The sequence below is a fragment of the Lycorma delicatula genome, chromosome 2 (assembly GCF_047948215.1).
Source record: "Lycorma delicatula isolate Av1 chromosome 2, ASM4794821v1, whole genome shotgun sequence".
NCBI classification, from domain to species: domain Eukaryota; kingdom Metazoa; phylum Arthropoda; class Insecta; order Hemiptera; family Fulgoridae; genus Lycorma; species Lycorma delicatula.
Genome location: NC_134456.1, coordinates 10,257,300 through 10,283,943, shown reverse-complemented (window position 1 = coordinate 10,283,943; position 26,644 = coordinate 10,257,300). Strand labels below are relative to the sequence as shown.

At 28.2% G+C, this 26,644-nt stretch overlaps 1 protein-coding gene across 1 annotated transcript in view; it reads right to left on the bottom strand.

Annotated features, from left to right (window-relative positions):
- Nucleotides 1-26,644, bottom strand: part of LOC142320112 (uncharacterized) — a 100,222-nt gene that overhangs the window by 46,499 nt on the left and 27,079 nt on the right. The window contains exon 3 of the mRNA XM_075357794.1: nucleotides 12,221-12,346. Coding sequence (XP_075213909.1) covers nucleotides 12,221-12,346 — 126 coding nt within the window. The remainder of the gene's footprint in view (nucleotides 1-12,220; nucleotides 12,347-26,644) is intronic.

Below are 26,644 nucleotides of genomic sequence, written 5' to 3'. Positions count from 1 at the left end.
GTATCTGCTAATTGTGGTTGATAAAATCCAGATGGTGATGGAAGTGCTGATACAGATGTTACCTGTTCTTGTGGATAGAAAGCGCCAGGACTGGTTGAATCATAACCAAAACTAACCTGATTAAAAAATAACCTTTTGGTTACAAAAATAATGTTGTTTCATATACATAAAATATACATAATAAAAAATTTAAAAAAACAAGTTGTTGACCCTCTTCCAAAATTCTTTTCTGTTTATTGGTACATCCTTTATTGCATTTATGTAATCTATTTTATTTTTTACATCAGTATAGATTTAAATAATATTTAGAAATAGAAACATTTTTTGTAAATCATATTTACAAAAGCAGCATTCTTTTTCGGAATAATGAACCAATTTGTGTGATCCATTTAAAAACTAATTTTATTATAAAACTTTATACATTATCAAACAACTATATACATAAAAATAATACTTTGATGCTTCAATCTAAAGTCTTCAATCCATGAAAAGCAAATTATAATAGATGCATATTTACAGATTTAATATTTTTAGTATAATATAATTAGCAGAAAACGATTGTAATGAAATTAGATTATGTATAAAGCAATATTTTTAGTCAATCTTCCAACAATTTTTTTTTTTTTTTTCTTTAGGGAAAAATGTATTAGCAAAGTATGTTAGGTTTAAACTAGTTTTCATTGTCTACTCAATAAATAATACAAACTCCTATGTTTAATTTGTAAAGATGTTGATAAGTAAAATAAAATAATGATAAAAATTATTTGTTTTTTTTTTTTTTATTTAAAATAACTCATTTTCAAAAATAGGCCCTAATTAAACCCTTAAATAATACACAACAAGGAATATTAGTTAAAAAATATTTATACAGTTTTTAAATGTGAATAATTTTAAGCATGTAAAAAACAAATTAACAAATTTTATACATTGAAACTGGTTTTTAGTATACTACTTTCATATTTGGAATATTTCTGCATTCCATCATTTTTGGGACAGAGAAACAAAGCTAGAAAAAGAGCTAAGCTTAAAATCTTATGTGCAGTATACATGTTCCAAGAAAATCAGCATATATAAGATCCTTATTGTGTTAGAAATAATATGATACACTGTAACTTGACTGTAATGCACTACGATTTTGAATTCACACTGTTAAATATTTGTATAATATATATCATTATGAAATGTAAATCATAGCAAATTTAAATCTTATAAACATCTTTGATAATAATGCTTCTGGACAGAGGTTTTTAGATTATTTTGAGTGAAGCTTAAATAACAAGTAACTACTGTAAGCAGATTTACTAAATTATTTTATTCGCTGTTGGCACTTGTAGTTACAAGGCATAAATAAAAAGTAAAGACTGGTTGCTTACAAACAGTGATTGACAAATTTATGACGCTAAAAAAAATGAATGAAGAAAAAGTATGATTGTAGTGCTTTGAGTACCAAAATTCTGTACAAATACCTATGATAGAGAATAATAAACGCGCTAGTATTAATATAGTATTAATGTAACCTTGTTAAATTAGTAAATAGAAGAATCTGTGAAAACAAGGCACTTCAGTATTAGTGTTCTTGCTGTAAGACTTTTAGTCACTTTGCAGATTTTAGCACGTAAAACTTTTTATTGGAAATCTTTGTACAAGGAGTTTCCAAAAAGATTTAAAATTTAACGATGGAGTATAAAAATCAAAGTCTAGCACTTGGTCGTGCTTTGGTAAACTCGTAAAAAGAGGGGAAACTAATTTTTTTCGTTTCATGACTGGTGATGAAATGACGGTTTCTTACATCAATTTTGAATATAACTAAAAATCCATGTAGATATATTATTTAATTTCATCAAATTAAACAAAAATTCAGCAAAGCATTTCAAGCATTTCTTAACTCAAACAACACACAAAATCAAATTTATATATTGTTAAAGCAAGATCATATCTTCTGGTCTTTTTATAGAACTAATTAATAATAACAATTACAGCAAAGGTAAAATGTAAATTGAAGACCAGTATTCAGAAATAATGATGTCTAATTCTGATTTCAGCAACTGTTGTAATATGTAGCCTAGTTTTATACTTGTAACTCCCATATAGTCTTTTTCTTCAAGAACTGGATGGTTTATTAACATTTTATTCATAAAAGGTTACAACCCAGAGATGGATTTATTTTTTTTTGGGGGGGGGGGGGAATTAAGCAATATGCAATGAAAAATATACAATATTATGAGCAGCTGCTGTTCTAGTTGAACTACTTTAGTTGCCCAATGATTTTACACGTAATAATTTACTTTTCCTACCATTGTAGATAACATTATTATCCCAACAGGCTGAATATAAAACCCACAATATATCAATATTGAAAAAATAAAACAGTTTTGGTGCAACTGAATAATATTGTTACTCATTTAGCAGATTATTCTTATGAGGATATATCTATAATTTTTACATAAAATACAATATAAAAACAAATATACAATAGTGTTAATGAAGGTTAACTAAATTTAATGTAAAATTAAGAACAAATCAAACTCAATAAAGTCTGAGATGTGCTAACATATTTAAATTCAGTGAATAGGCTGTCGTACTAATACATGATACAAATACAAATAGCTTTACACATTATTTAAGTAATGTGCTTTCTGCACCAGAATATTTTGACCACGCACCATTTGTACATGAGCAATTAATGTGTTAATAGTCTGATAAAAATGAGGAGTTGCAAACAATAACACTGAACTGGGTGAAATTTCAAGCATATTAATTTATTCAGTAAAGTATAAAAAGATTGTTCTGCAATATGAGAAGTTGTCATAAACCAACTGTGAATACAGAAAAATGAAGTAGTTGTGCACATATATAAACTAGAATAACTGTTTCTATAGTTTATTATCTTTTTCAACGCTAAACTGATCTTTATTTTTAATATGTATGCTTCGTACTTATTGCTTTGTACAAGAATTAATCTATTAAAATGACAGTATTTTACATTATATACAGTTAAATTTTATTAAATACATCTATAAGAAAATGTTATACAAATTATCATTAACAGTTTTATACAAAAATGTTATTTTATCTAAGTGATTAGTTATCTAAGATTCATTATGTACAATTTATAATACTACTACTGTATTAGTTCCAAGTATGTTACCAAGACATGTATATGGTTACTGTAAAGTAATTTGTTTAACAAATAATGACATTCTATTCATATAATTATTAACAGAATAAAACAATTAATTTTGTAATAAGATTAAATAAATATATATGTTCGCATGTGTGAAGTGTATATGTAAAAAAATGTCTTTTTAAACTTTTATTAAAAAAATTGTTTTAGATTTTATGAATATTAAAATTTGTTCAAAAGTGTTATAAATATTTTAGATATAAAATACAATTCTAGGAACACTAGTTAAATGACATCCTCACAACACAATGTTTCATTAACTATTATAATTTATAAGGGTATAATATTAAAACTAATGAAAAAGTATATCATCTACAACTCTCTTTTTTTTTAATCTCAGCTGAGTTTTCACTTTAACATACATCTCTGCTTGCTTTTTCAGAATGTTTTTTTTTTTTAATAAAAACAATAATTAAAATAATAAAATTGTAGACGTAAGATGTTTGGTATGTCAGTAATTTAAGTAAAATTTACTCATATGATCTAATAAAATTTCTAATTATGATTTTAATTAATTTTTATACAAAAAAAAATTATTCTTTGTAAGCAAAGATTTATGTGAAAGTACTCATTGAAGATATAGTATATAAAGAACAGCTGGCAAAAAAGATTTTTATTTAATTTTAATAAAATTATTCTACTTTTAAGATGCAATTTGTTAAAATACCACTATTAGAAGTACAATGTACTGTAAAATTCAAAGGTAAAATACTAATGTTTTAAGTTATATTTAATTATCTGGTCCCCAAAGAATGATGAATGCAGTTACAATTTGGGTGGATAATTTACTCTTAGTTAAAAAGTACGGTAGATGCCACATAAAATGAAAAATATAAATTACATAGTTTATTTTAATCTCACCTTAGTGTATAATGCATATTGTAAAACAAAATCAAAGGATATGAAATCATAATATACAACAGGAGCCACTTCAATTTTCTTTCTATTGAAAGTATTATGTGAAAGACTGGTTCATCAACCTATATCATTACTCACTACAAGATAGATGATAGGACATATGCGATATATGAGTATTTTGAACTTGCTCTTGGTAAGACAATATGGTTCTTTTTTTCTGTTTAGCCTTCGGAACCACCATAAGGTATTACTTCAGAGGATGAATGAGAATGATATGTATGAATGTAATTGAAGTGTAGTCGTGTACACTTTCAGGTTGACTGTTTCTGAGATGTGTGGCTAATTGAAACTCAACCACCAAAGGAAACCGGTATCAATGATCTAGTTTTCAAATTCGTTCAAAAGTAACTGTCTTTACTAGGATTTGAACCTTAGAATTCCCGACTTTGAAATCATCTGATTTGCGATGACAAGTTAACTACTCGTTCAGTCCGGTGGGCTTACAATAAGGTTCTTTGATTATAGGCAATCTGTCTCATCCCACTTCTATATGTCTTTTCCTTAAACTTCATCCCTTTAAGTATCTAAGGAATTATATCAGCCACTACTGTGGCTTGTCTGTGGTATGATTTTAATCTCTAGTAACTGTCATGACACCCACTTTTCTACCGGGAATCAATGGGGTGGTGAACATTGTGCTTTCTGGGTATACCCTAATAAATATGTGACGCAATTTCTTTCCAGACATGGTGCTTTTAGGGACAGACTGCAGAAATTCAGCCTGGTAGATTCTGGGATGTGTTCTCACTGCGGACAATTGGATGAAACATACCAGGTTCTTTATGAATGGTCGAAGTATGAGTTAATGCACATGGAAACCATCTATCCACTTGATCTTATTGGGTCGGCATTGGATCTCCATGTAAACTGGAGGAACCAGGTCGAATGGCCAATAGTGGAAAGTTTTATAGAGTACTTAGCAAAGGAAAGGATTGTTGAGGGAATCTAGAGCCCTGCTTGGATTTCTCTTGTATTATGTTTTTGTTGATATTTACTTTATAAATTATGTTTTATTGTAATTTTTGTTCTTTGTTTTGTTTTGTTTCAATGTTACTGTGTTGTTATTGTTCCATGTAATATTTTTATGTTTTGGATTTATGTTTCATGTAATGCATTGAACTCACTTTTACCTTCAATTGGTAGATAGTTCAGTTGTTTTGTTTAGTTAATTCCTTTCAGTCTTTAAGACTCGGTAAGATGTGTTTTGTTTTGAGTTCATTAAATAGTAGCAAACTGATGGAAATGTCACTCGTGGCATTGGCATTGGTGGCATCCTGGCCGAGGCGGACTGAAATATGTCAAAAGCCAAGGTTTTGAAGATGACCTCAGGAAAAGTCCATAAGGGTTAGGAACAGAGGAGGTGGCAGAGGATGTCTTCTCCTACAAGGGTCAGGATGCCCACGGGAATGTTGCTGTTATTGTGTTACATTATTTATTTTTTACTGTTGATTTTGTTTTGAGTTTAGTGCCAGAGTTGTTACTTATTGTGTTTTAGTGTTCTTGTTATTTCTTGTTTTATGCTTTATGTTTTATGTTCGTGTTGTGTGCTGAAATTACTTTTGCCTGTTTCAGGTAGATAGTTTAGTTCCTTCATTATCGTGTAGTCCATTCAGTCTTATTTAAAATATCATGTGTTTCATTTGTGAGTACATGATAATATTACACCGATGGGAATGTCACTTGTGGCATTCACATTGGTGGCATCCTGGCTGAGCCTAGACTGAAAGATGTCAATGCCGAGGTATTGAAGATGACCTCTGGTAAAGCCCATAAGGGCTAGGTATTGAGGGGGTGGCGTGGCAACCAAAACCTTCAAAGGAGAGTGTCTTCCTCTATGGGATCAGGATGCCCAAGGGAATGAACAAGGATTCTGATTTTTTATCCATGGATTGCATTAAAGGCCAAACTAGTGGCTGAGGGGACAAGTAAATTCAGACTTCCTGTTAATTTAAAAATAATATAATTATGTTGTTTATGTATTTACTATATGTACTTTAATCTAAATGTAGGTTAGATATCCTTGTATTCTATTAATATATGTTATCTATAATAATAACTTAAAATAAAATTAGTATCATTAAACTTACATCAATAAACTTTGCAACCCAGTTTATCTCTGGAACTGAGGAATAACTTTGAAATTAATTAAATATGTATTAATTCAAAAATAATATTAGTGAGATTACTTGTAACGTTCATTTTTCTTAGTCTAATTTCTTATAATTATATTCAGTTAATTAATTAAAATAATAAAGATAAATAATAATATTAAATTACTTTTAATGAAAATCAAACAAATTGTTTTTTTCAGATTTGTTAAAATAACTTAGATAAATTAATACTGAGGCTATTATGTATAATTTCTTGTAACTCATTTAGAAATCTATTTTGGACTGTGACTTTGAAGAAAATATTCTTTTTGGAAAAATAAAGAATGAGCACTAGTTTATTAACAAAATAGTTTTATAACTGTTCTAAAATGCTTTAGTAATATTATATAAAAGTATAAACATCCTGTTTTGTTTAATATGTATTCTAACTTTTATGTTTTTACCTCAGTGTACACCAGTATATAAGTACTTTGCAAGTATTAAATAATTTCCACCATAACACCTCAATCTACTGCAGGATTTAGATACTAAATTTATGGTAACTATTATGTACTTCTGTGACAATTATATATATATATATATATAAATTTTTAAATCTTTAGTTAAAAGATAATCTTTAAAAACTCTGTGCAGGTAGTTTTATGACTACCTCCCATACAGAAGTAACAACAAGAAAACTTGTGTTAAAGATTTTTTGTAATTATTTAAAAATCATTTCTGACTATAATAAAATTATATAATTTCTGATTAAATCTATTTGAAACTAAATTCATAATAATGTAAATATAGGTTAATATCACATCACAAAAATCTTCTTAAATACAATTATGCTACTATATTAATATTTTAAACAAAAAAAGGAAGGATTTTGTTTACAAACATGCATTCTACAAAATAAAGCGTACAAATTTTATTAAATTTACATAATAAATAATATTATATGAACAGAATACTAAAAACATTAGCTATTTATAAAACTATACAGATGATGCAGCAAATATGAATGTAATTATTTATAAAATTATTATTAAATAATTGTTAGTTAATATTTTATATAGTTTAAACAGAAATTAAACTTGCATTAGGAATTAGATAAATAAACTTGTCAACATTGAACGGTCATCATAAAAATGCACAGTACCATTAACAAAAATACACATTGTTAGGGGAAAAAGATGGGTTAGAGAGCTTATTTTGGCTTTAGATCTTTTCTTTTATAAATTTAAGGAATCAGTTTTTAGATGTTCAAACTTCTAAATATGTAAAAAAAAACGAAATAACAAATTGAAGTGGTAATACTAGTATAGTTGAATTATTATATTTTTAGTACTTAATTTGAACTAGAGTTGCGGAAATTATTAAGTAATAATTCAATTAAGTAATTGAACATGAGAAAAATTATTAATAATTTATAACAGCATATTAGCTGGGTCATTATAACAATTGACCAAAGTAATTATTATAATACTTGACCAAATAAACTTGTAAATGAGTTCACACAGGAAGACATTAATTTATTTGTAACAGTAGTGTGTTGAATAAAGTTTACAACAGGAAATACATATAAATGAATTACCTATCTGAAACTAGCTATCTATATGTTTTTAAGCATAAGCATAAGGTATAATGATGTAATGTAATACAAAGAAATGAGGTTATTTTGTTACCTTTAAAAATAGCATACACTCAAATATTTATATTGTGTGGCTTTACTTCCTACAAAGTAGTTTTTCATGTGCACCTATTCACTTAACATACATATTATTTATTGATTTACCAAACTCCAGTTCAAATTAAAAGAAAAAAAACAATCATTTAACTTTCTCTGTATTCATCTAACTGAATAAATTTTAAAAATTTGTTCAAAAACTTTGTAAAATGTTTAAATGGTATAAAACAAAAAAAATTGGTACAGATAGTTACAGGAGGTTGATTTACTCTTCATTGTATAAGTATACTTTGTTTTCATAATGTTTATAGGCACAGTTAATGATGGTATATAAACAGATTTTTCCATCTCTCTTTTAATGCAGTTTTGGTTTCTGGATAAACTATAGTGTTTGATTAGTAGTAAAACCAAATTAATGTCCACAATATTCTTACTTTTTGGTATTTCAAAAAACTGGTATACATAATCTCTATAACATTTTAATGTATTTATCTTTTTATGAAATATTAAATTGCTACTAATATTTTTAGCTAACATGGTGAGAGAGGATAATGCTAATTAATTACCATTTTAAGTTTAAAGTATTTTACATTTAACCACTTTTTTGTTCCAAAATTATGTTAGGGCAATTGAGATGAATGCACAATGACCCCCACAAATCAAGTACTAGGATTGTTATTGTAATTTTCAGCCTGATACAGAGATGGCACAAGTAGACCAATGACAATGATATTTGTCAAGTATGATCCTTCAGATCATGTGCAGTGAAGTTTCAGACACTTGCTTTTAGTTGCTTGTTTGTGGCATTTGAGTAAGCTAAACAAATTTTGATACTTTCTGAAAAAAATAGGTAAAAATTTAAATTTGGGATGTTAAAAAGTACTTTCTTTTAAAGTGTTTAAGCCCACAGACAGAAAAATAATTACATTCCACTTCAAAGATTCTTGCTTTTCGTTTTCAATGGTAAAAAAGTGGGCAACTGAATTTAAACACACATTCAAAACAGTGAATGCTCAGGACCAACAGAAATATCAGAAAGATCCATATTGCGGTGTTAAATAATCACCGACTGAAGATGACTGCTGACATTGCAAACAGACTGTGTTCACTAAATTTTGCACAATATTTCAGGTAAAAAAAGGCTTTCTGCTTGATAGGTGTCATGTTTGTTAACAGTCTACCTAAAATGTATTTGATTGAACACTTCTGGAGGGTGGTTACACTTAAACATGATTCAACTGATCTTGTTCAATGTTTTATAACAGTAGATGAAACATGGATACACTATTAGACTCCAGAAACTAAAATGCAGCCAAATAGTAGGTGAGAGCAGATGGAGGAGCGCCAAAAAAATTAAATACAGATCCATCTGCAGAAAATTCATGATTACGGTTTTTTGAGATGCTTGTGGTGTGGTGCTCATTCACTATCTGGATAAAGGCAAAAGATTATCACCGGCGAATATTTCACTTTCACTTCTGAACCAATTGAAGATACAAGCAAAATATAAACAAAAAATGTTGTATTTACTTTCTCAGCCTGAGAATGACTTTCATATTTAAAAAAAATCATTTCTTACATTGTAAATAAAACTACCAAAAATCTATCCTAAGATTGCACTGAAGATAATGGATGTCCATAGGTAACCTAATGAACTTTCTAACTTAATAATATACTACAGAACCAAACTATAATTTCCTATTGCACCAAATCATATTACGTACTTCATTTCTTTTAATCAAGTGAAAAAATTATGATCAAATGATTTCACTACACTTACATGAAACCTCAAATGATTTATGTGCATGGTTTCTTCTATGCAAGATGTAATTAAAAACCTTAAAAATAATTTAAAATCAATTCTAAAAAAAATTTTTAGACCTGTATGATTAGAACTAACATGATTCGATCGCAATAAAAAAGGGAGGTGCACAACTAGATGTTACAACAGTCCTAAATCTAAGATTTCAACATTCTACGGCTAGTAGTTTTTGAGTTATGAGAGATACATATGTAATTATGCAGTTATGTAATTATTTCCGACATTTTTCATGGTCACAAAACTTCCTTTACTTCGTACAATAAAGAAAAAATAAAAACAAAATTAATTTTATCATCAAAACTAAACCAGTTTAAATAAATTTTTAATAATACTATTATACAATATATCGTAGATATGAATGATGTGTAAAGGCTCCTGATTGACATGATCCAGTTACCAATTAGTAAATATGTAATAAAGAATTATATCCCTATATGTATATATATAAACACACACACTATCTCTCACTCTCTCTCATATATATTATATATATTGCAATTAATAATCTATTTACAAATAAATTTTATCCTTTGCATTATAGTTGGCTTTATGAAATGCTGTCAGTATTTACAATAAATATAAATAAGTTTTAACGCTTGCAAGGACATGTGGGATAAAATTTATTCCTTAAGTGTATATATTGCTTGTATTTTTTTTTATGTTCCAGTTATTTTACTAGCTGATATTTCCAGGCAGTAAAATCTTAATATATCAATGTTTATTTATTCAAATGTTTACTATAATTTTGTTGTAAATTTTTTTGTCCTACGTAGATCTATATATATATTATGTTTTCTTAGATTTTTACCAAATATATTCTGCAACAAACTTATGAATAATAATGAGTTAAAAGAAAGTTTAATTAAATCCAATGTGTATTATGTCAACAACTTGCTAAGCAATCATCAGAGTTAAAGTGCTAGTTATTTGAAATATACCTAAATAGGCAGATGTGGAAGACGCTATTTTATTTTGTAAGAAAAAGAGAAAAGTTAGTAAAAATGTAACGAGTGTAAACAAAGGAAATATTTTTGCTTATATACATCTGTATATAAATTTTTTTTTGTACTTCAGACAGATTACTTGATTAATTACAAATGTAAAACTACTTAAGTTGAAGTTAAACAAATCTTTTTAGAGAGAAAAACATTTTTAATTATTGTAATTATTTTAATTATTGATTAAAATAAATGTTTGTTTCAAAATTACAGAGAGGAAATAAAATATATTCCCCATGTCATTTGACCTTCTAAGAATGAAAAAATTAATACTTTGTTAAATAAAATACAATACAAAATGTCTGCCAACCTTTAGTAGATTGAAGAGTACTGCGTTTAATCTAGTATATATTAATATACAAATGAAAACTATTAGTATTTTATTAGATGGAGTATTTTAATAATAAATAATTAATTATACGTTATTTACAACTGATATTTATAATTTTAGATAAAGAAAGGTCTTTATCAAATAAAGTTACAAATATTTCAATATTGATCCTTCACATTTTGTTTCATGTATAATTAAAAAAAAAAAGAAAAAAAAATAGATTACGTTAAAATTAGTAAAATACCAGTAAGCAGTCCTCCAGCAATTAATTTTAATATTCAATATAGTATTCTCACCTTGTCTAGTCTCTGATAATAGCATGTGTTCTTTAATATATTATTGTAGAGAAACAGAAACTCTGTTGCAATAAGTGCATAGAAGGGCAGATTCTGGTTTTAGTTAATTTAGAAAATGTGACCAAAAACCCAGTTTTTTGGCTCTAACCCTGGTTACTGTGAACCAATTTGGTTGAAAATTAATAAGGCTCTATTTCTAATAGGTATATATCATCCCACCAACTTTTGTCAAAATCAGTTAAGATTTGCTTCTGGTAGAATGGACAAAAATCTTATTCATACATATGTATAAACATGACCAAGTGCAGAAGCAATATTCTTTGGAAATTCACTAAAAAATTCACGCAGAACAGATTCATGACTAAAACCATATATATATATATATACATACTAACACCTATGAAAAATGAACGCAGTTGTTTTAGAATCTGTAAAATTATAAAATAGTCTATTCTTCCTAGCATTATTTGTTCAGTGTTGGAGACGAAGATTGATATGCAGACTAGTATTTCTTAAAGAAGGTTTTACTTCAATGATGCATTTCTAAAAAGAGATTGCAAGTAGTGTTAATTGGTGATAAACAGTTTATTAGTGAAAATATATAAAACTAAGATTAATGTATTTCATTTGAATTATTGTACATTGTTGACAAATAAAATGAAATATTATCTTGTTAAAAAAAAAATTTCCTTGTGTAGTTTTTTAAAAGCATTTATAAAAAAAAAATCATTAAAAACATATAAGCTTAAATAAAGTTTGTAAAAATTCAGTAACATATGTAGTGCTATTGTGCTGCTTTTTTGTTCTTATCACAAAATACCTGTAAAAATCCGTAATAAATACTGACATGAATGACAATAACACACCTGATACAGCTTTTCTTAAACTTACCGAAGGAGAATCTGATGGTGTAGCAGCTGAAGTTGATGGTTTTAAAAACTGTTGGTTCTTAGCTCTATTTTGTTTCTCTAAGTTATCCAACAGTTTTGTTTTCCATTCGATTAATTGGTTGATTTTCTGTAACAAAAATATATAAAAAATAAGTTACAAATTATTGACAAAGCAATTTTCTTTTTTTATAGTTTATATGATAAAATTCTTGAAAAACAGTCGTAAACAAAAAGGTTACATTTTAAATCTTTGGTAATGTACAAACAGAGAATTTTTTCATAACCTTATTTCAGCTTCTTCATCACAGCCATGTATTTTAGGAAGGATTAAGCGGGCCTAGCTTTGAACGACAGGAACTTCAATCATCTGGAAACTTTTGTACATATACAACAGGAAATATATTTCTTGCTATGGCCTGCAGGCAACATCACCAGACATCATGGATGAATCAATTATACAGGTAATACTAATACTATCACAATGGATTTACTGTTTTGACTTATTCACAGAACTAACAACTGGAAAGAAAGATAGCTCCTGCCTTCCTTCTAAGGTATAAGATATGGAAAGAGGTGGATTGACAGAAAGGACAATATAAAGAAATTGCACTATGAGATAAACAGTACCAGCCAGAAAATAACTCAAGACACTTCCAGGCAAGAAGCACCTATTCTGGTCATATCATTGCTTATAATGAAAACTGGTTTAATTTATGATCAAAGAGTATATATGACATCTGATATACTTACTTATTTAGTCCATAATTATTTGGTTAAATTTAATACACAGTTAAAAATAATATTTTAAAAGTATTCTGAGATAACAGATGTTTTACGGTGTGCATAAATAATATAGGATAACATCCTGTAATGTAGGTCCTGTTTTTAACAAAGTGATCAGCAAAAAATTGATTTTTTTTTGGTCTGTAAACCGCACTGTATTTTTTATTTTAGCTCAGGTTGAGCATACATTTTGTCTGTTTACTTTAATATTTTTTATGACCATTTACTGTAACTGCAGTTTAATATTTGTATACTCATAAGATGTGTTTATCGATATGTAATATTATTGTGTATATTTCTTGTTTAGAGAGTAATACACTCATCTTTTTTCTGAATTTGTTAGGCGTCTTTGCTAAATTTTTGCTTTGAATATGTTACAAACATATTGTTATTCAGACAGGCAATAAAGTAGTTTTAGTAAAATGACATGAGAAAGAAATCAGGCATTTTTGAAAAATATCATTTTATCCTTAAGTTCTGACAAAAGGTCAACAGCCAAAGCAAAATCATTCTAAAGATAAAAGAGATTTTCATGAATCATTTATGTAAGTTAAAAGTGGTAAAACTATTTTCAAAAAAACTGAATTTCTCTTGCGAGTAATCAGTAGAAGTCACCAAACTGAAATCAAAATTCATTAACATGCACGGTTTGGTAATGGAAACTACCAACTAACCATTCAAGAAAATACAAACGATAATGGGATTAGCAGTGATTCTGCGCACAAGATCTTAATGGATGATCTGAGAATGCAGAGAGCGACTGCAAAATTTCTGCCAAATGCCTACTTTATTTCTTTTCATCGATCTACCTTTTTGTATAGTCACAAGCACACTCTAACAGTACTAAATATAACATATACAACATCGTCTTTGTTACTTTGGTAGACTCTTGTTAACCACAAGTTGCCGTGCACTACAGTATAATACCCTCGCCCACATTCATAGTTGCATATTAAAACTACAGTAAGCATTCGGTATGGCTGCAAAACAGCAAAAAAGTTTTGTTTGAGGTTCATCAATGGCTTCGGGAATGATCAAACACTACCCTTGTGCAGTCATCACATTCCAGCTAATACAGGCTAAGGTGAAGACATTTATTAAATTATATTATCAATACAGAAACCTGTGGTCTCCACAGGCCGCACCCTTAACAGGCATGGTACCCAGATCTGGCCATTAAAATTGCAGAAGCTCTCAACCATAAATTGTGCTGAAACACGAGACGATCTGCCCAGGATTGAAACAGTAACTACCTAGCCTCTCCTACTTAATAAGGTTCAAACCCACCGGGTTGGTCTAGTGGTGAACTTGTTATCACTAATCGGCTGATTTTGAAGTCGAGAGTTCTCAAGTTCAAATCATATAGAGACAGTTACTTTTATATGGATTTGAATACTAGATCGTAAATACCGGTGTTCTTTGGTTGGGTTTCAATTAACCATACATTTCAGGAATGGTCGACCTGAGACTGTACAAGACTACACTTCATTTACATTCAAACATATCGTCCTCATTTATCGTCTGAAGTAATACCTTACGGCCACCATAAGGTATTACTTCAGTAAACTTCAGTTTCATTACTTCAGTAAACTTCAGTTTCATTACTTCAGTAAACTTCAGTTTACTTCTGTAAACTAAACAGAAAAGCAAAGGTTCGACACAATGAGTGTTTTTTATGAATAGTTTTTTGGTCAGTTTTATCAACAGACTGTCATAAGTCGAGCCGCTTGGTCTCCTAATTAGACTCCCTGCATAGGGCTTTGAGTTGGCCCGGTGATATGTTGAAACTAAAAAATGTATTAAACAACAAATTTTTTAGGTGGGTTTACCAGTTAACTCTTTCATAAGCTTTTAAAATATCATTATTGTTAATAATTATTAAAAATAAAAAACTCTAGTCATATTTAAATGAATAAAAAGCAATAATAGTTAATAAAATTGTTAGAAATGGTAGAAAATAGAAACCGTTAAAAACCAAAGACACACAAGAGGATATTTATGAAATTATGAATATTTAAAAAAAACATGATTAAAAAATGATGTAAAAAAAAATATTAATTTACGATTAAAAAACCATGTAGATACAAAAGAAAAAGATAAAATTATGAAAGTTATTCAGATAGTTTTTCAGGAAATGCTAATTAGTCATGTAGCAATATTGAATGAAATCAGGTTGTTGCTACAATGTGAATATACATATATATATATATATATATATATATATATATATATATATATATACATAAGTTTTGCTCCAGTACAATTATTTGTGTAATAATAATAACATAAAAAACTGGTTTTTTATTTATTTTTCTAAGGTGTATTATATAAAAAAAAGTTAATAAATGTGTCATTTTATAAAACTGACCTTTCAGACCTTTCATTTATATTTTAAGATGTGTAGATAACTTAGAAACTCATGTTTTAACATCCGAAAAATTATATTGTTGTATTACATAATTATTTTTTAATATTTAAATATGTTTTTTTAATATACATCATAAAATTGTTCTTCATTTACGTTTTTATTTATTTATTTTTTCTATTACATAAAAACGTATGAGTTTTAAACAAAACAAAAAAAATGCATTTATTTGGATACGGGCTTGTTTTAAAACATTATTTATTCCATTGTAATTAGTTGGAGACAACTTGTATTTGCATATCATTAAACATTAATTAACAGTTTGATTTTGTAAGCAATATATTCGTATCTATCTGCCCAAATCTTAAAAATTATAAAAAAAAAACAACAAAAAAAACATTTTTTTTAACTTTTTAAAACATTTATTCATTCATTAATATTAATGATATGCATTGTATTTAATTTTATTCTTTGGGGTGGGGGGGTTACAAAAGAATAATAATTAATATTTAACCGAATTCTAAAAATGAACTTTAAAAGAATAGGAATAACAATTATTTAATTTATTATTAAAATGCAGCAATAAAAAAAAAATAATAATAATAACTTCAAAAAAAATTGCATGAAAAATTAACAAATAATAGTTTCTTTCAACTCTTTAAATTCTGTTTTAAGTTGGTAGCAAAATAGGAGCAAACAAACAAAATAACTTCGTAATCCCTTGCTTAGCTCCGATTAAAAAATTGCCAAAACCTTTTTCGGCAATTTTTTGAAAAACAACTATATATAAATGATGTATTGACATTAATCTATCAATGTATCTGAAACTTTTAATTAGTGTAATCAGTTTTAATTAGTTGTAAATGTTATACTGTATAAATTTCATGTTTCAAGGCTTATAATTGTAAGTTATTAGACGTTTCTACTGTAATAAATAAATAATAAAACAAATTGCGATAAATTTAATAATTTATTAATCCCATCGGCCAACAAAGGTTGTTTTGTCCTGCTGCCGTTAGTCCCAAACTGACAGATACTAGGAGGTGGAAATCCACCTCCTATTTACAACAACAATACGGATCTCCATATTTACAACAATTTAAACTTACTTCGTTTATGGTGTTTGAAATCTTTGTGCGCCATCACGAATCCGAAAGGGGGTATGTGATATATGATTTTAATGTAACCGTTTATGAGAAATATTGAAAACCGTTTCTAAATAAATGGCTTCGTTTTCCAATTATAAGCAATTAAAGGTACAAAAACGGAAAAAATACGGTAATAATAAAACGAAGTAAAATGCTCCCCACAATAGAATCATTTTTTTACATAATTCTTTATTTATTTTCTCTTGCTTAGTTTCCCGGGAAAAAATGTATTCTCAGAAAGCTACGTATTAAAAAAATATGAAAAGGATACAGAATTTTACAGACAAAAGTCATGTAAATTTTACCGACGTTGAGCCTTGGCAAACTTGAATACAGCAAAAGTATATAGTTATTATTGTTTTTTTTACAGTGATTTGATAAGAATTAATTAAGGAATGAAAATACCGCGTAATGAAAATGATAGTAAGTAAGCTCTCTGAGCATTACCACACACTTATTATCATAAGGATGCAGAAAATGTAAAAATACGTAATTTATAACGATATAAATTTCGTATGTAATTTTGTAACTGTAAAATATCAAAACAGACTTCTCTTAAAGTATCAATTAAAAATGCGTTTTAATATCAGAGTAATCGGGATATACCACCAAACTATAATTTATTTATTTACATCAGAATCTACAGACTAATGCTCGCGGGCCATTCAATAATTGTTTATGTAAGACATAAATAGCTACGGAGGGAAAATAATTGGTAAGAAGAATACGACATTTTCAGATCAGTAAGTTGGTAACAGTGTGCTGACCTTTTGATTAGCTGTTTTAGGAAAACTTTTTTGACAAAATTGTATGAACCGTAAACATTTTTACAAGCACGTAGAAAAATTTAAAGACGGTCGAACTTCAGTAAGTGATCAGTACCGTTCTGGATGACCGATTGATGAAAATCTTTTGGGCTGCAAAAGGCCTGACTTTGTAGATTTTCTAAAAGATAAGCAAACAATAAACAGCGCATACTGTTGCGGCATGCTTATCGTCAAAGTGAAGCTAGCAGTATTGGAAAAACACCGTGGATTTCAGCGCAAAGGTATTGTGCTACTTCATAATAACGCCCGTTCTCACACGGCTCAGGTAACTCCAGAAAACAATCCAAAAATTGCATCGGGAAGTACTACTACTCATCCGCATACAGTTGTGACTCGGATTTCCACTTGTTTGGTCCGCTCAAGGAGACGCTACGCGGTAAGAAGTTTAATCCCGATGACGACGTCAAAAAAAATTGTGCTAAATTGGCTCCGAAAGACAAAAATTTCTTTGTAGCAGACATTAATAAAATTATTCAGAGACGGGACAAGTGTATTAATATTACTGGAGATTATATATTATGAAAAGTGAAAAGACAGATATGAAAGTGAAATGGATAACTGTGATATGAAAAGTGAAAAAAATTTCACGTCGATTAAATAAACCGTTTTAGTTCCAGAGAAATTTGCGTCTTTAATCGTAAAATTATTCTCGTATATGTTCAGTATTCATCTTAAAAGGCACAATTAGGATCTCTGAAATTGCAAGAGGTACAAAATAAACTTTAATTAGTAAACTATTCTTAGTTTTTCTGGAGCATTTAAAATACATAAATTGGAACTTTACTAATGACTTCCAGATTTCCAATCTGGCAGTACACGTTTTGTTTCTTTTTATAGAAATCCTTAAAATTTTTCCAGTTTCTGATAGAAAAACATAATTTTAAAGTTTTTAATTCTCGGGTATTTTTCCATAAATGCAACCGGTTAGGCGCTATAAAAAACTAATGTGAAGTCAGCTTAATTATTTACATTTAAATATTTTTCTAATAAAAAAAAAATTAAGACTCTTTTCCTTAGGTATTTTCAACTAAATACAATTAATCAGGATTACAGGATCTTTTGACTTTCAAAGTGAAACATTACCGGTTTGATTTTGTTCCAAATGAAATGAATTTGATCAATCTATTAAAATGAACCGACTAACAGGTACTCAGAAAATTATTATTATTATATGGGTAACAGAATAAATTTTTCTACTAATAATGAAAATATTATCGATACATTTGGCAACAGTAAAGTTAAGTTCTCTACTCGAGAAATAAAATGCAGTTGTTTTATAGGTATCATATGTATTTAAAGTTAAGTAGTCATACAGTTTTGATGAATTTCATAAGGTGAAAAAAAATGTCTTTCCCAGATTTATAAATGCAGTGTAAATGGCTTTACTTTTGTTAAATCTACCTTCTAAGATTACTTTCAAGAGAAAGAATAATCTCACGCTTGTATCTATGATTTTCCTGAAATCAAACTGGTCTTCATCTAATACAGGATTCTACTCGACGGTAATTTACTAAAAGGAAATAACTATCAGAAGTTTATTCGATTACTAGCAGTGATATTCCATCTACAATTAGTCATAATAATACGTTAAAATTATAACGGAAAAAAACGTGTTCCAGATGTCTACCGAAATGGCATGTAAGCTAGAAATAGTATGGATGGTTTGGGGTACAACTGTAATTGTCACCTAACGTGATTATTATATACCTTTCGGCGTTACAATTACTAGAAAATATTTTAAAAAGTATGAAAAACTAAAAATACGATAACCCCGTGGTTTTTATTTATTTCTCAATGATTTTAAGTCCCCGACTAAAAAGGAAACTTTTATTAAAAGTTTCCTTAAGTAAAATAAACTTAAACAAAGTTGGAAAGTATTGCGTAACAAAAAAATTCCTGGCATTGCCCTTGGAAGATTTCTATTTCAAATACGCCAAATAGGGGTTTAAAATATTAATGACTTAATTATGAAATATTTACTGTAAAATTGCAAAAACGATGAAGAGGGTTTTCTCAACTAAGATGGTTATCTCTTCATCAACTAAGCTTTTTAACTTAGAAATAAAATTCAAAACAAATTAATAAAATAATATTTGGGTCCGTTTTGATCCCCTTGATCAAATGACGTTTTTATCTTAAAAGTTATACGACGATTAAAAGTACAATTTAGAAAAAAATCAAAATTTTTAGTAAAAAAATGTCGATCTCATTTCATCACCTTAACTAAATGACGTTTTTATCATAAAAATTATACTGTATTTTCATTATATTTACGCTGCGTTACACTATACATATTATTTTTATTGTAAATTATACTGTTAATACACTTTTTACCGTACTGTTTTAACATACGCGAGTCAATTTCAGCAGGATTTACATCATCAGAAAATAAAAATCTTATCGCAGCACGCCGCTGTTCTTTCACGGTAAACACTTCAAGCGGAGCCGACCTTTTGAAATAAATAAAGGAAGTTGTAATAATGGAAACTGTTTTTGAATATTTTATTCGTCAGGAGTGCCAACTTGAATGTAAAATAGAGTCCGTTTATTCTATTAATATTTTTCTTTTTTTTTAGTGCTGTTGCTCTATGTGTCTTTAATTATTGAACGACCCTCGTAGTAATGTAAAGCGTCATACAATAAAAAACTTGATTTTTTATTTTATACTGCAAGTATTTTTAAATGTCTTTATTTGATGATCGTTCAAACAAATAATATATAATTAAAATTAGTCGGGCAAAGCGTAAATAAGTAGTTTTTCATTCGATTAGTGCAATTTCGGCAGTACGTAACCGAACTTTTTTAATTTTTATCGTCCTTTTTTTTGAAATAAAATAAAAAGTGACGTGTAAGTGAAGAATTCTTCGTTAAATAATACGTTAACAGAAAACAAATAATATAAGGAAACACTTGTCGAAGCTCGTATAAAAAGTTAAAATGGTAATATAACAACAATTTTATAAAGAGGAGAAATGTTGTAATATTATTTAGTAACAGTCACAGCCAAACACCGAGTAACTTAACCAGTTTTATTTGAACTAGTTTCTTTTAAAAAGCGAATAAAAGAGTGAGCGAAGAAGACGTAAGGCGTTGTTTAATGTTTAAGGCTTAAGATTGAGGTGAATGGCTGATGTTGCACTGTGGTTTATTGGCCATATGTTGGTTTTAATTTTTTAACCGTTACGTAAGCCACTTCGGTTTGCATTTTCTACCAGATAAACACTTTACAGATACCACCTTCAATCGGTGTTTTTTATATATACATATGTATGACCTAAGATATATTGTGTATCGAACCGGTTTTAGAACATTAATCAAGCGCTTTTATGCCTTTTTTTTTTACTTATATATCTATTAAAATCGCTACAGAAACTTTTTTAAATTCATTAGTTGAATTTAGAAACTGTGTGTTTAGTTTAATTTGTGTTTCTTTAAAAAGGTTTCGACTAAAACAAATCAATCTTTTATTACTTCATTTTTATAATTACAAATAATTAAATTTAACGATAAAAAGTATAGGCTTCAAAAATAAAAATACCATATTTACTCGATCCTAAGACGCACACCCGTTTTTAAACTTCATTATTTCAAATTATAAAAAGATCTTTAATTAAAGGAAAAAATAAAAACCACATGATTTTAAAACAATAAATTTCAAATTAAGTTTATCGCGTAGAAATGATCTATTATGTACCTATTTAACTCTTTGTATCTGAGCAGTCACTTTCGTATTTAACACGTGTATTCTCATTCTCAGATCCTTGTTTATCTTTTACGAAATCGATTACAGGATCATCCATTTAGGGAAATTTTCCTCGGATAGGTCCAGTAAAACACTTGGTCGATGCATTACATAAAAATATTGCTAAACGGTCTTTTCTCCAACGCCGTATATTGACTTCGTTAATACCGAAATGACGTCTGGCACTCTATTGCCATTTTCTCCGCAAATACAATAACTTTCCCTTTTAATGCGGCATCATAATGCAACCTTTTTTTTAATCATATTTACGGTCATATTAATGGAAAACTAAACTTCACTCCATAATGAGCTGTGTTAGACTAAGAGAGTAGAGAGTAACACTAACAGGGTTACAGGGTTACAAGGAAAGGGCGTAACACGATATAACAAGTACCGTCACTATCAATAATTAGTCACGTATCGATACCGGGGTGCTCTTAATATCGATATCGATATTTTATTTTTAATATCCTATCCCTAAGTAAAAATAGATTATTACCCATCGTATTTCTTCGAATCAAAGACGCACCGTAATTCTATGAACGATCATATCGAAAAATTAATGAATCTTAGAATCGAGTAAATACGGTAATTATTTCCCATAAAAAAGGATGGTGCGTCGGTTTGTTTGATATGTGCTCAAATTTTTATTTTAGCTGCATTTTTATTGGTGCAGAGCAGATCACGTGGCGCGCCGGGCAGCTGCGCGCAGCACACGAACGATTTATAATTCTTTGCACGAATTACACAGGCTATGACACTCCCATATAGTAAGGATTCCAACGCGGGGTCATATATCTAAATCGGTTCAGCCGTTAAGCTGCTACGGTGGAATAAACACACATACATACACTCTAAATGCATTACAATCCTTTTCGGATATTCGAGTGAAAACAAAACATTATCAGACAAATGTTTTCAAAAACTTTCCGATTCCAAATCGATCGTCTCCCCACGCTTTCGTGTAGTAACAGGATTAAAACTTACTGAATCATTCTGTATTGTACCACATTATTATTTTATATTAATAATAATAGAATAGATAGATTAAAAAGAGTTAATATCTACAGACTGGAATGAGATTCTCATACTACATTCAAGCTTCAAAAGCTTCTTTGGTGAATTAATAAATTTATCACTACAAAAAAATAAATAAAAAATAATAATAATTGTGATATTAATAGACGTATCAGTTATATAGGAATCTCACTATTACCGAGCTCAATAAGTATTACCCACCATAATTCTAAACAAATTAGACTATTTGTTAAAGGTATTATCGATAACACTGATAAACATAATTTTTGTTTCCTAACAGGCGATATATGATTTTAATCTGTTTTTTATGCTAAAAATGGATATGAAATTAGAATATTTCTATCACCCAGCATTTTTGAGAAATTTTTAAAATTTTAATTAAAGGATTTTTTTTTTTTCATTTTTCAACGTAGTTCATTTTTAATGTTTAACTTTGTTAACATAATTTGTAAGTTATAAAAAAGCAATACTAGACAAAGAATTAAATCATATTATAGTCACATATCATGACATCACATCTAATACTGAAGAGTGAGCCTTCATGGACAAGATTAATCATGTCTGTGCAGATAAAAATATGTAGCTGTGTTTGTATTAAGGACTGGATTTCGGAATGAATTAATTTTGTTCAGTCTTATCGCTGTCAAGTTTGTTGACAGTGTAGTGTCATAATGATTCGAAATTGTGAAAATGATGTGGATGCCTTTTTATTGTGTATCTGGTGAGTTTACAGTAAAACCAAATAGAATAAACATTACATCTTCAATTAAAAAAGCATATCGTTTGTACTTTCAGTGTAAAATTGGTGGTCAGGATAAGACGTGGGCTCCTCATATAGTACGCAGTAATTGTTCTGTATATTTAAGAGGATGGCTGAAAGGTACACGGAAGGCTTTGCCATTTGTGTGTCTATGGTTTGGCGTGAACTAAAGGATCGTGTAACCGATTGTTACTTTTGTTTAACAAGTGTGTCTGGAATTTCTAAAAAATCTATACATACTGTAAACTATCCTTCACTGCAATCTGCGATCAGGCATATACCTCACAGTGAAATTATTCCAGTTCCTGAGCCACCTGTGCATGTATGTTTCGAAAGCAGAGATGAATAATCAGGTAGTACTGAAGAAGACAACAATGATTTTGAATTTGAATTATCTTCCAATAAGCCACATCTTATATCACAAGGTGAATTAAATGGATCGGTTAGGGATTTAAATTAATCAAAAATCAAGCTGAACTATTAGGATCAAGACAGCAAGGTTAGAATTTACCTAGAAAAAAATACAAAAATTTCGGGCTTTCGAAGCCGACAAAAAGAACTTTCTCAGTACTTTATGGATGAAAATAATTTGATTTATTGCACTAATATTGATGACCTTATGTTGCACTTAATCTGACACATAAACCTGACAACTGGTCCTTTTCATAGATTCGTCCAAGTATAGTTTAAAAGTGGTTCTACTACACAACGGTAACAAATAATCTTCAATACCAATCGCTTATGATATTAATTTGAAAGAGACATACCGTGTGATAAAAGACGTCTTGAAAAAATAAATTATAAAAAACATAGCTGGAACATATTTGATTTGAAAGTTATAGCTATTTTGTTAGACATGCAGTTATGCTATACTAAATACATGTACTGTCTTTGCGAATGGGACAGCCGAGCTAGGGATAAACATTATGTTACAAAAGAGTGGAAGAAACGAGACAACTTAACTCCAAATGGGAACAATATTATTCATGCCCTTAGTTGAACCTAAAAAAATATTTTTACGCCCTCTTCATTTCAAGCTAGGACTAATGAAAAATTTTGTAAAAGCAATGAAGATGGATAGTCCCTTTTTTTTTGTACATCAGGCAGAACTTTCCCAATGTAAGTGAAGGAAATACTTGTTGTTCCTCAAATAAGAGAATTGCTCAAAGATGATGTATTTAACTCAATGTTAAATAATGTAGAAAGTGCAGTTTGGGCTTCATTTAAAGACGTTTGCAAAGATTTTATCGCCAAACAAAAATCTGACAATTACCACGATATTATTAATCAACTGTTTACTTCATACAGAGGTATAGGATGTAATGTCTCTTTGAAAATTCATTTCGTCGACTCACATCTGAATTTTTTTTCTGGACAACCAAGAAGACGTGAGTGACGAACACGGTGAACGTTTCCACCAAGACATTTCGGTAATGGAAAGCCGCTATAAAGGGAAATGGAATACTAACATGCTAGCCCATTACTTTGAACATTAATTCAGAACGTGCCTGAGGCTATTTATAAAAGAAAAGCATCAGCGAAATCATTTTAATACAAGTACGGCCATGCAAAATTATAAATTTTACAGATTTTAACTAAATTTAGCTTAATTTTTTTTTTAAAGCGTAATTTATTTTAAACTAAGGGTGATAGACGAATTACACATTACAGATTTGTAATGAAGGCAAAAATGCAATTCAAGAAATGGTATCATACTTAGAGAAACATTAAAAATTTTTTTTGTCTATCAGTGTAATTTATATCAAGATTTATATAAAACTGTTCAACCATAGATCAGATATTCACATTAAGATAGGTTTTTGAAAAAGATTAGAATTACAGTAAGGAAATACATCCTTTTGTCAATTGATTTTAAAAAGGTGTTAGACTATAAATACAGAAATAATTTATGGAGAATATTTAAAGAACGAGAAATACCATACAGTTTATGGAACCTTGCTAAAATTTAAATGCATTGCTAAATTTTTTTTTAGAGAATGGCAAGAATACGATACAATATAAGAAAAATAAACACTACTTTTTCAGTCTCGACTGATTACAGGCAGGGTGATATAGCAGACTCTTCAATGTCGCTTATTCAAAAAGTAATCAAAAGCAACAAAAGAATTAACATAATCAATCAACATTAGCTAATTCATAAGATCTTCTGGGCAAAATAGAAGAAACACTTAAAAACAATTTTAGAACTGTTAAGAGTTCATTAAAAAGTATAAGTATTTTTGTCAATAAAGATTAAACAAAATGTATGTATGTAAAAAAGGATTACATACAATAAAAAAATTACAAAAAACAACAAAAATTACAAAAATATATTTGAATACATATAAAAAATTATTTTTTTTAAAAATCTTTTATTTAAGTAATATTAACATTAATAAAAAAGGAAACAAATTAGAGAAACCCTCTAAAAAGTAAAAACTAAGAATTAAATCAAATTGAGAATTTTAAACAAAAAATATAATATATTAACAAATATAAAAATGCACTGAAAAGTAAAAAATAAATTATATAAATATCTCATAAATAATCAATAATAATAAAAAAATAAATAAATGTAATATCCAAATACTAACACCGTAGATATATTGTCATCGAAGTTACATTCGTGTACCAAATTTCATTGATTTTCATACGATAGATCAAAAGATATAGCAGTTGCAAGATTTGATTATAACTAAAGCAAGTTAAATAAAAGCTTATAAAAAGATGGTAATAAATTACAAATCGATAATTTGACATTAAAAAATTTAGTCTATTTTAATTATCTAGGTGCAGTTTCTAACAAGAAAAATATTAATGTAGATGAAATATAAATACGCGTTCTGCAAAAGTAAATTAATAATATAAGTAAACTGTTTCTAGCAAAAATAAAATTATTTAATTAAATTAACTTAATAAAATATAAAGATTACACATAAAATTCATTATATTAGTATAATATCATCTTATGGTATATGTTGTTTCAAAAAGTTTGAAAAATTGTTCAACACAATTCTTCGGCTTATATAATATGCGTACATTGCCATTTTAATAAATAACCAAACCAATTTAAAAAAAAAAACTTTCAACCAATTTATTTAAAATACACTGTTTTTTTTTTTTTTTTTTGAAGCAATATTATTTGTCGATGAATTTTGTATTGGGAATTTTGAGTTATTTTGTTGTTACTGTTTTTATTTAGTATTTTCATGAATTTATTTTAATATTGTTTTACATGTTTATATTTAAAATAATTATAATTTACTTCACCTCATGAATGTTGTTAATTTTATAATTAATTCTGTATTTTGTAATGCTACCTGTATATAAAAGTCATTACACAAACAGCGCACTGCACCTTAGGTTGGGTAATTTTATAACAGACGAAAAGAGAAGCATTTAATTGAGTTATATAAATAAATGCTAATAAAGGTAATATAGTAATAATAGGAAAACACTGATTAAAAAATCTCATGAGGACACCACATGACTTTCCTGTTCGTCGATTAAATTACATACACACATTTTTTTTAAATGAGAAGTACGTAAAAATTTATTTTATTTTATCAATAATTTCTGGTATTTCTTTTTTTATTATTGATTTATTGTTCATCGTGAAACTTTTTACAATGAGAGGTTAATAATTATTAATAAATCAATAAAAAAAGGAGATGAAGTCTGATTCGAACCGATGTGCCTTCTCCTAAGATCCAAATATTTCATTAATTAAAATTTTATTTGGTTATAACTCTGAAACCAATG